At 36.8% G+C, this 12,137-nt stretch overlaps 1 protein-coding gene across 17 annotated transcripts in view; it reads left to right on the top strand.

Moving 5' to 3' along the window:
- EPB41L2 (erythrocyte membrane protein band 4.1 like 2) overlaps positions 1–12,137 on the top strand; it is a 192,553-nt gene that overhangs the window by 82,333 nt on the left and 98,083 nt on the right. For all 17 annotated transcript variants that reach the window (XM_070417691.1, XM_070417689.1, XM_070417685.1 and 14 more), the window contains exons 2-3: positions 7,273–7,757; positions 8,461–8,676. In XM_070417691.1, coding sequence (XP_070273792.1) covers positions 7,287–7,757; positions 8,461–8,676 — 687 coding nt within the window. In that variant the 5' untranslated portion in view covers positions 7,273–7,286. The remainder of the gene's footprint in view (positions 1–7,272; positions 7,758–8,460; positions 8,677–12,137) is intronic.

The following is a 12,137-nucleotide window of genomic DNA, read 5'->3' as shown; positions in this document are numbered from 1 at the left end:
TTCCTAATAAAGTATTTAAGTGCTTCAGTTTGTACAAACTTATGAGTGAAAACTTTTTCTCCCCTATCTGCACCTCTAGACCTCATCTACCCAGTGCCACCCACCATTTCCCATAATCACTGTTGTTGGTCATCTGTGTCCTTTTCTAATTTCTTATGCGTTTGCAGGCAGATATGTGCATTCACATACTTCTCAGACACATTGCTTTCAACCCATAAGATAGCTATATGCTATCTGAATCTTGGTTTTTGTACTTAACAGTGTAACGTGGAGATAATTCTGTAACTGGGATGGAAACCTTCCTTACTTTTTTCTTTATAGCTACGGAATATTATATTTTCCTTTACAATGTTACAGTGAATCATCTGTACATCATTACTTTACATATGTGCAAATGTATCTGTAGGATATGTTCCCATAAGCAGGATTACTGCTTTAGTGTGTACACATTTGGAATTTTGGCTGTTGGCAAATTGATTTCCATTGGTACCAATTTACTCTTCTACCCACAATTATATGAGAATGCCTTGTTCCTTCCCATAGCCATGCTCATACTGACGTGATTAAACTTTTGGACTTTTCTACTCTTTACTTTTAGCTTGTATTTCTTTTACTATGAGTGTGGTGAGCATCTTTTTATATGTTTATGTATCCCTTGTATTTGTTTTTCTGTTAACTCTATGCTTGTCCTTTCACCACTTTTCCCCCCTATTGAGGGAATAGTCATCCTAGCCAATTTAAAAATGAAATTTATTTTGAATGTTTAATGTTAAGGAAATGCATAACCAGCACTGTTTTATTTGGCTTTTTACTTGAGTTCAGCTGAGGAGTAAATACAATTGAGAATGAGAATTAAGTGCTCTTTAAAAAGCTTGATGCCTGTTTGTGTTGCATGAGTGTTTAACCAACGTTTCCCATGAAGGACCATTATGTGCCTTCCTGAAGAGATGACAATGGTAGTTTTTAAGAAAACTGTCAGCTTTTCAAACTAGTAGTAATTTCTGAATATAAGTTACCAAAATTTGTGTATTAGTGACAAGTTGTTTGAATTTATATTAATGCTAATCTTGCTACATCTGTCACCTATTATACTGAGAGCCAGATTCTTTCCTCTATATCACTGATGTCAGGTACATATGCAATGAAACTACTCAGGAAATATTTCTTTTGATAGAAGGGGCTAAGATACTGTTACTATCCTCATCCTGAACGTCAGTGGAATTTATGGGGGCTCAGAACAGGTTATTAATGATTCTGAAGCCACAAATGGTAGTAATAGTTTATTTATTTTTTTAACAAATGATGAACTGTCAGGAATTATGCTAGGTGCTGGTTATAAAATACTGAAGTTTTTTGGGAATGGTGGTAGTACTGTATAAGCTCTCTGGAGCTGGACAGCCTGAGTTCAAATCCTGGCTCTTCCATTTACTGGTTGTGTGGCTTTGTGCAAGTTTTAATTCTTTTTTAACCTTCTTTACCTATAATATAGGAATAATTTTAGTTCCAACCCCAAAGGGTCATGAAGATGCGAGGAATGCAGAGTCTCTAGAACAGTGCTGATACTATCATTATTTACTGTTGTTATGTTATTTATTTACTAAGTGGGTTGTGCATAATATTACTGTAAAAATTTTTAGTGAAAAACAGACATAGTTCATTTCCCCCCAGAATCCCTACTTGATGACGGGGTGGCCCACCATTTATTATGAATTTATTATGTGCCAGGCACTTTATGTATAATATCTGATTTCATTCTTAGAGCCACCAGTGAATATGTATTATATCCTTGTTTTGCTTATGAGGAAACTGAAACTCAACGAGACTGAATAACTTGTTTTTGGTTACATGGCTAGTGAGAGACAGACCTGGAATTCTAATCCTGGTGTTTGGTTCCTAGACTTGATCTACAAGCCTTCATGTTATTTAATCCAAAGATTAGTTAGCTTTACACAAAAAGCTCTGGCCATTACAAAATTTGTGTCCTCATCTGAGAGAAGGAATTTGAGCAAAAGTACTTTGTCAGTATTCCTTACCACACAATTCAGTGTATGTGATTGATGAAGAGCTGCAGGGTTCGGGATATCTCTGTCACCTTGGTTAGTGTGTGCTGTTGGAGTGCCCAGTATGAGAAGGTTTATGTGCATTTTGATTGAAAATAATGATGTCCAATATTGGGATCCCTAATGATTTGTGGATAGCCTCTGGTGATTGAGCTCTCACTTCAGGAAAGAGTGTTTTGGGGATGACCTCATTACTTGTGGAGACTTTGCCTGGCACAGATCTCTTTCTTGACCTAATTCTGAATGGGAGCAGCAGGGGCTTGCTTTAGCACATAAGATTGTTAGCACTACTGGAATTGGACATTTTTGAAAATTATGCCGTGATTTTCAGACATGCCCCCTTCTCTTACACAGGGAATCTTACACTTTGATGAACTCTAAGATTTTTTTGTTTCATTCTTATATATTGTTAGAATAAAGAATTAATGGTTTATCTCACTAGTATTAACTCAGATAATAGGTTTTTAAAAAATAAGCACCTGGAAAAAATTAGACATTTTGACAACCACGGCTCTTAGGTATGAAGGCCATAAAATACAGTGAGGAGTAATAATTACCTGAGCTGGTTCTAAGTGTACTACCAGTTTCTTAGGGCTTATTTTCTACTGCTTGCCTCCGAATATAATATGCAGAGGCCAATAGTAACTACAAGTAACTGAAACCCCTGGCTCAGTTGTTTGAGCCATAGGGGAGTATATTGTCTCACGTAACAGGAAGTTCAAACATCCTGGCCATGTGCATGCAGCATACTGAGGGCTCAAGTCCTCTCCTCTGATTCTCTTGCCAGTGCCCTCTTCTCTGTGTCTTTTTCCTCAGGCTTTCTCCTCCCAGGATTATCAAGGTGGCAGCAGCATTTCTTACAGTCATATAAATAATGCTCCGAGGCGGAAGAAGGGCCTTCTCTTCCCTATGGCCCCTTTCAGAGGGAGGAATCTTTTCCCAGAAACCCACAACAGACTTTTTGCATGTCTTCTTAGCATGGGGAGAGGGACTACCATGATTCTCTAGACCAGCTTCCATCGACACACATGTGGAAGAGAGGAAAGCTGAATAAAATTTGGGTTCTGTTAAAAAGGAGAAAGGATGGAGGATATACATGCTCTGAATGTAACCTGATCCTGCCTAGACTTGAACTAGCAAAGGCCTACCCTTCATATCTTTTGTATGTGTGGTTTTAATTTAAAGCAGATGCTAGCTTGTATCTTTTTTTTTTTAGCTTGTATCTTTATAGAAATATTTCTTCTCTCATAGATGTCCTTTATCTCTTTTAAGAAAACAAACAAGTGATATAATTTATTATAAAGGTAACTAGGGTAGGCAACATTGGATTATTTAAAAATGAATTCTTGTTTATCTTCATCATATAGATAATATAAACCAATAAATAGTCTCTTTGGAATGTATTTGTACTTACTTGAATAGGGGATATAGTATTTTCTAGCCCGTCTGACACTTAAGATAAACAAACATACTAGGGAGGAATTACTTGCAGTCTGCTCTAAGTCAGTCTGTTTTTGTTATTTCTTTTTCCTCTTTCCTCCCTTTCCTCCTCCTCCTTGTCACTCCTCTCCTCTTTTTACATGCTGGCTATACAGTATTTGAAAAGCATCACTCTTATTACTAGTATGTTCCAAGTAGAGTTAGGTGGTTGCTGAATCATTCCTATATTTCATTCACTGTATTTGTTTTTCTACATTTAATGCTGTAAGGGAAGTTAGTAGGATATTAAAAAGACCGTCTGTTAGACTACAGGACATTTGGGAAGATGAACATAAGCAAGGGATTGCGGGTGTTAGGTTGCTCCACATATCCTTTGCCACAATAATAGATGAAAATGACCAAACTGGAACTGTGTATACCTTTGCCAATGTTATTTAGGTTTCTTATTTCTTGCACAATTTTGTTTATGTCTTTCTCAAAGTTCAGAGGAAACCTTCTCTCCATCCTCTCACCATTTTTGAGGTTTAGAAAGGCATTCTTTCCCATTTTGTAAATCTTGAGTCCCTAAATAATGGGCTGAGCACTATTGGCAGAAATTAAAGATCTCTTATTGCTCGTGATCTCAGCAGAGGATGGGAGCCACTCAGCTAGCGGCAGCACCCACCCTGTTCCCTGTGCAAGAATTTTAACAGGGAGGGTTCAGAGTAGCTGTGGTTCTCTCAAGGTCTTAAGGAAACATCTGGATCCAATAATTAGCATGAACCCGCTTGCTTGAAGTTCTTTGTATGAGTGTCTAGAGTTGTGTAACTGCTTCGTTTTGCTTGGTGTGGTACTCTGATAAAGGGCCAGTGTTTTCAGGAGCATAATGTTATAGGGTAGGAATGTTAGGTTAGTGCAGTGATGGAGAACCTTTTGAGCTCGGTGTGTCAGCATTTTGAAAAACCCTAACTTAACTCTGGTGCCGTGTCACATACAGAAATTTTTTGATATTTGCAACCATAGTAAAACAAAGACTTATATTTTTGATATTTATTTTATATAATAAAATGCAATTTAACAAAGAAAAATCAACCAAAAAAATGAGTTCGTGTGTCACCTCTGACACGCGTGTCACAGGTTTGCCATCACTGGGTTAGTGGTAGAGACAGCACCTTGGAATTTACTTTCCTTTTTAAACACTAGAAAAAGGATGGTTTCACATAACAAGCCTCCTTACCTAACCAGTGCTGATCCTCTATTGATGATGGTTTTCTGCTTGGTTGCATGTTAAATGATGCATGCTTTTTCTCATGGAGCTGTTACAATAATTAACACTTTTTATCAATCTAGATGGAGTATGCCAGCGTGGTAATTGTGTCAAAACCACATGCTTCTCTAATGGGCTGGCTGTTCACAGCAATGTTCTTTTTGATTAAGGATAAGTAGAAAGGTCTTTAGTTACTATGTTATATAACTTACTAATGATGGATTTTAGGTATTTATAATTAAAGCTTTTGGAATGAGCATTGTTAGAGTTTGGAAAACTATAGTTCTGGTTTTGTCTATGCCCATCTAGCTTTGTGATCTCAGGCAAATCTTCTAGTCTTTCTGAACCTCAGTTTCCTTGTTGATAAGATAAAGTGAGGGTATTAGAGTAGATCATTTTGCAACACTCACACAGTAAATATTTATCAGGTGCCTCTTATATGCCAGTCTAGATGCTGGGGACACAGCAGTAAAAAAGAAGAAAGACCCCAGCCCTCTGGGGCTTTCATTTTAGTGGGAGGGGTTGCGTTCCACTGCTGGAGTTAGTGGGTGATGGAGTTTAAAGGCTTATCCATCTTTGAAACTCAGAGAGTTACAAGCATGATAATTATGGTGAATGGATGTGCTATAATCATGTTTTCTTGATGGTGGTAATTTGTTCAAGAAACCATCTTATCAGCAAAGAAGGTAGTATTTATGTTTTAGCTGTGTTAATTTTTTGAAACTATTTTAAGAATGTACTTATTTACATATAATTACATCCATCCTTATTGTTGAGTATTTACAATCCAATTAGCCATTTCCATTGTTGTTGTTTTTTTATCTTGTAACTTCCACTTAGATGGGCAATACTGATCAGCTCTGGGGTTCATTCTATTTTTTATTATTACATTTATTGAGGTAACATTGGTTGATAACATTATATAAATTTCAGGTATACAACTTTGCAATTCAATATCTGTTTACTCTATTGTGTGCTCATTTTTTTAAATTGTTGGGTTCTTGATATACAGTGGGGCCTTGACTTCTGAATGTCCTAACGAGTTTTTTGAGATACCAGCTGTCTCTCCGCTGATTTTTTGCATTGAGTTGATAGAGTAATTTGAGTTAACGAGCTCCTTAACGAACTCCTTAACGAGCTCGGTCTCGGAACGAATGAAACTCATAAGTCAAGGCCCCACTGTATTCTGGATACTAGACTCTTATCAATGCTTGGCACAAGATGGCAAATAATATTTTAAAAAGCAGTTATAATGCTCATACATGCTATAACCTGAATGATTTTTGAAAATGTGCTTAGTGAAAATGACACGTGTTGTATAATTTCATTTATTTTAAATGTACACAGTAGGCAAATCCATTCAGGCTGAAAGTAGATTAGTGGTTGGTAGGGATGGTGGAAGGGGTAGAATGGAGAGTTACTATGAATGAATACAGGATTTCTTTTTGGGATGATGAAAATATTATAGAATTAGTGGTGATGGTTGTACAACCTTATGAATATACTCAAAACCATTAATTGTATAATTGAATAGGGCGAATTTTATGGTCTGTGAATGATATTTCAATAAAGCTTTAAAAAGTGTATTTTATTTTTATATCTCTTGAAGATAGCTGGGAAATTTCCCATTGCCCCAGGTGCCAGGCCTTTGGACATTTTAATCAGCGGTGAGAGAGGAGAGAACATTCTGTCTCTGCCATTCCTGCATGTTGGTTTTTGTCAGTGGTGCTGCTATGCTTTAAAAGTCCCTCTTTGCTTGTGTAGACAACCAGCTGCTTTCAGATTTAGTTTCAATTTTGTTTTCTTTAGTTGTTACTGGATTAATTATTAGATGCTTTTTTTTTCATGTCTTCATTTGGTTCTGATTAGGGGTCTGTAGATATTTTCTTGTAAACATATACACAAAACTATGTTTGCGGTTGGGTGGGGTGGAGTTTTGGAGTTTTGGTTATAGTTTGAGTACCTTTCCCAGAAGACTGTCTTTTGCATCGGAAAAGTGATGGTGAATTATGGGATTTAATATTGGAACAAAAAAGTATGCACATTACAGATATAATTTTCTTGCTATTAAGCACTCAGTATTTAACAGTATTTTTAATACCTAACATTTAATTATAATGTGTGAAATTTCAGTGAAATGTGTCTCAGTACTTTCAAACATCAATAATACTTTGTATTATAGAGTAAGGGATACTTAAAAATTGGATTTTGGGGTGAATTATTATTTATAGCTAGATGAAACTGAAGAAAATTAATTACACTCGAGCTCTTGATGATTTTAAGTTCTGTCTGTACAGAATCAGAATTAATTCCATTGTGATGCTTGTTTTGGTTCTTTGATTCTGTTAGAGAATTCTCAAAGTTAGAGTAGCAGTCTCCATTTTTCTCTTATGAACCTTCTTTCTCTATGGTTTTTTTTATCCCCATATTTTTGCCATTCCCCCTCCCATCCTTTTTTATCCTGTCTCTTGCCTCTAAACTAGGAGAGGTTGTAAAAGACCTTTTTGTGATTTTTTTTGTTTATAGCATAAGCTGTGACCATGACTACTGAAGTTGCTTCCGCATCTGAAGTGAAGAAGGAATCTGACCAGTTAGGAGCAGATGCAACCAAGGAGAAACCTAAAGAAGTAGCAGAAAATCAGCAGAATCAGTCATCTGATCTAGAGGAGGAAAAAGATTCCCAATCATCTCCTTCAGCTAAAAGCCAAAGTAGTACACAGCGCCAGAAGAGGCAGAAGGATCCATCTGAGAGTAGGGGCATTTCTCGATTCATACCCCCGTGGCTTAAGAAACAAAAGTCCTATAACTTAGTAGTGGCCAAAGATGGAGGAGATAAGAAAGAGCCTACCCAAGCTGTTGTGGAAGAGCAGGTTTTAGATAAAGAGGAATCTCTTCCTGGAGAAGAAAGGCAGGCCAAGGGTGATGCTGAGGAAGCAGCTCAGAGAAAACAACAGGTCATTAAAGTTGATATCGAGGAAGAGAAACCTTCAGTGAGCAGTCCTGAGACACAGGTATGTTTGAGAAGCGATGGTGTGGAATGATAGCTTGATGGTATAGCCACATGACAAAAAGGGTTTGTTTGCTTTGAATCATTTATGGATCTCTTGCATTAAGATGCTGGTTTGACTTACTATATCTGGAATATGAGTCTTGGAGTGGTTTACCACAGCCTTCTCCTATTATTCCTTTTCAAAATTTCCAAAATAACAAAGAGAAAAATATACTATATATGCACACCATAAAAAAGTTTCTGTTTCTCTTAAGGTTCAACATGCTCTGAGAATCCTGTCACCTCTCCTTTTAAATAATATGTACTGTTATACCTCCTTGATTTGATTTATTTAAGTGTCCAGTGAGTAGGAAGAAATAGATTTCTATGTGTATGCATTTTGGTTGTGTAATGAAGCCTAGGTTTTGCCATGTTGTGAGATTATAATTGGAAATTCTATTATTAAAATATTTAAACTGCAGTTGTCAGGATGTAGTTTATTTTACTCATTTAATGCTCAAATGGTCAAATTGGCAAAAATTGGCAGTGGATCGGGGGAAGGAGGATGTGGAGAAGTATTTTTTTCTAGCAAACATTTGAAGTCTTTTTAAATCTTATACGGTACTTGTAACAATCACCATTCTTACTAGGATTTTCCTTTTAATGTGTTGTTTTCTGCAAATTGGTCAACTTTAGTATAAACTTCATTTTTTTTTCATCATCAGCCTGCTGAAGAAGTAAGGAAGGAGGAGAGAGAGGAGGAGAAGGTAAAGGAAATACAGGAAGACAAATCAGAGGAAGCAGCAAAAAGGGAGACAAAGGAAGTGCAGACCAATGAGCTAAACGCAGAAAAGGCCGTTCAAAAAGCCACCAAGAAGACCAAAAGTGTCCAGTGTAAAGTGACCCTCCTGGATGGCACCGAGTACAGCTGTGACCTAGAGGTGAGTCAGGGCACTGACAGGAGAGCTCTCCTGATGTGTGGAATGCAAGCAGAAGTGCATTCTGCCCTCATTTGTGGCATGGCACAATTTTTGTGTTCTTGTGAATTAGATGGTCACAATTTTGCATTACAAAAAACAAGAAAATATAGAAGAGGGTCATCATTTCTGTTACAAACAATAATTCCGGACCCTTAAGGATTCATAGGGCTGTTGATTTCCCGGTCTGCCCTGGTCATGTATAGGGTGTCCCAAAATTCATGCAAGAAGTAATTTTGATAGAAAACACAGGTTTATAATTAAAAATTGTAAATTTTTTATTGATTCATAAAGTATACAGTATAGGGTTATGTATGGAATAGCACATAGGGTAAATGGCCTCCATGGCTTTGCTGGCACATACGCAAAGCCATGGTCTTCATTGGTCTTCATTGTCCCTGCTCCTGGGCCATAATTGGTACTTGGTAATGCTTATCAAATTGAAGGGATTGAAATCAAATGGCAACAGATATTAGAATCTGATTCAATAAACCAAGTAAAATTAGGCTTTTATTTATTTTTTTTTGTTGTTGTTAATACTCACGCAAAATTCAAATCTTGCGTGAATTTTGGGACACCCTATATATTGTCTGGTGACTGTTCTGAATGGGCCTTAAATAGTTTGAATATTACCTCTGTAGAAATGATAGCACTAGGTTGACATTTTAGAGTCATGAAATTTCAGCACTTTAACCCCAAGTGTTTTTATCCTGAGACAGATAATGATTTAATACCTAGCTCCTTTATATAGTTTTAATTAAAAAACACTCATGGCTTTCAAAGCATGTAATTCATTAGCTCTGATGCTTATTGACATCAATGTAATTTTTAAGAAGTATCTAGCACCTTATAATTTTATGTTAATCAAATGAGATTTTGCTTTTCATAGCTAAATCACTTTATTTACATGACATATACTAATAACTGATGTTTATTGAAGAACTGTGTGAAGAGCTTTGAATAGATTATCTCATAATATTTATAAGAATCTATCTGAGGTAGGTATTATTATGGATATTGCCAATGTTACAGTGGGAGAATATAGGCTTATAGAGGTTAAGTAATTTGCCAAAAGTTTCATAGCTAGCCAGTGGTGGGGCCTGGATTCTAGCCCCAGCAGTTTGATTCTGGAGGTCATGAACCTGGCCACTGAACTACTAAGATGAATGACTCATGGTTCTTGCTTTTATCTTTGTATTAGTTTTCTAGAACTTTGTTTTTAACTCATTTAGTCATAATTATTCTATTTCAGTTGTTTCAAGAAAAGGAGTTGCAAAAAGAATTAATAATCCTTAAATCTCAGAGAGAAGGAGAAGAAGAGGAGAGAGAGAATGATGTTGTATGCCTCAGCAGTAGAATTAGGGAATAATAAGGAAAACAATAGAATGGTGTTCTAAATTTAACTCTAATACGTGACCACATGTCTCTTGTTTTTTCCTACGTATCCTAGAAGTTAGGGAGTCTAGATTTTGGGAACCAACTTAATAACTTGTTATGTGATCTTCTGTCATTTACTCCACCTCTCTGTGCCAAACTGAGGCCAGAGATTGACTTCATCTATTGAATATAGAATTACTTAGATAATCCAGAAGACCCCTGTCATCTCTGAAGTTCTTTCTAATCACCAAAACTCAAGACTTATGGATTAAATCTATTTTTTTTTAAATCATGATATATTTAAAAGTATAAAAATATAGAAATAATAGAAGAGACAGTTGCATATTAACCAGAAATAAAACATTGAAGACATTGCTAAAGTCCCATTCCCATATCTCCTCTCGTTCTCCCTGTGTCTTTTCATGATGTGTAAATCTACTTTATTCTTTTAACTGATGTATAGTATTCCTTTGAATCACCAAACCAGTTTATCCATTTCTCTGCTGAGGCATAATATCTTTATATTGTATAACCATCAATGTTTTAGTAAACATTATCTTACACGCTTCCTTGTTTATTGTGCAAGAGTTTCTTCAGGGTAGGCACCTAGCAATGGAATTGCTAGGTTGATAAGTTTTATTTCTTCAGTTTTTCCATATATTGCCAAACTGATCTCCAAAGGGGTTGTGCCGATTCAAATACCAGTCAGCAACACTGCTGTTTTTTCCACATTGTCATTAGTACTTCATGTATCAGACATTAATTTTGACCAATCATATAGGTGTAAAATATGGTCTCAATATTTCAATTTGCATTTATTTTATTACTGTCAATTTTCACTAGGTTATGCTGCAGGAACAACCTCCAAATCTTCTGGACTTATAGTAACAATATCTTATTCCTTGCTCATGTTACATGGCCTTGGTGGGTTGGCTTTGGCTCTGCTCTGTGCCCTCTCTGCTTTTGGACCAAGATTCAAGTTGCACCCTTTACCTTAGACATACTGCTCTCACAGTAGAGGGAAAAGAAAATCACAGCAGAACCACATTAAATCTTTTGCTTGGAAGTGGTATAGATCACTTTCACTTAGATCTCATTGGCCAAGCAAGTCACATGGGTTAAGGCTGATAACAATAGGTAGGCAAGTATGTACTCTTGGATCTCCCCCCTTTTATCATTACATAATATATTTAAAATAAATAAAATAAAATAAAAAGATGCTTGGCTTCATGAGTTGCAAATTATAGTATTGTTTCTATTTTTTTTCAATTTACTGCCCTCCCCTGAAGGCCTGGTTGCCCCCAACTGTCCTCCCCTGCCGGCCTGGTCGTCCCTAACTGTCCTCCCCTGCAGGCCTGGTTGCCTCCAATTGCCCTCCACTGCAGGCCTGGTCACCCCTAACTGCACTCCCCTGCAGGCCTGATCGCCCCCAACTGCCCTCCCTTTCAGGCCTAGTCCCTCTCAACTGCCCTCCCCTGCTGGCCTGATGGCCCACAACTGCCCTCCCCTGCTGGCCATCTTGTGGTGGCCATCTTGTGTGTTGGAGTGATGGTCATTTTGCATATTACCACTTTAATAGATAGGATTATGCCCAACTTCTTCTTTCCCCATCTTAACACTCCTTTGTTTGATGTGTGATCTCATTTTGGAATGGTACAAAATAAAACAATTTCTTATCTGTGTGACTAGTCCCTGTTTGATCCTATCATTCATGGGAAATGAAGTCATTGTGTTAGTGAAAGCACAGTTGAGAAAGTATCCAACGTTAAGAGCAGCAGTGTACTCCTTCAATTCAACATAACTTGAATTGGTTGGGAAAGCACAGGAGTCTTTGTTTTAATGACAGTATTAATTTACAGATAGATTATCTTTTCAGCTAATAAGTGTTTACTTAATATACCATTTGAGAATGAATTTCTGAGGACAGTAGATAAATTTGAAGTGTGTTGAATAAACCTTTTTTTCTACCCAGACAAATCAAAGTGGAATTTGAGTAGACTGTAGCAATGTGATCCACAAATTTTATGTAGCAACAGTTCACTGGAATT

This window comes from Myotis yumanensis, unplaced genomic scaffold (assembly GCF_028538775.1).
Source record: "Myotis yumanensis isolate MYYU_CA2020_CCGP unplaced genomic scaffold, mMyoYum1.0.hap1 SCAF_6, whole genome shotgun sequence".
Classification (NCBI taxonomy): Eukaryota; Metazoa; Chordata; class Mammalia; order Chiroptera; family Vespertilionidae; genus Myotis; species Myotis yumanensis.
This window is presented reverse-complemented; position numbering and strand designations above follow the sequence as displayed.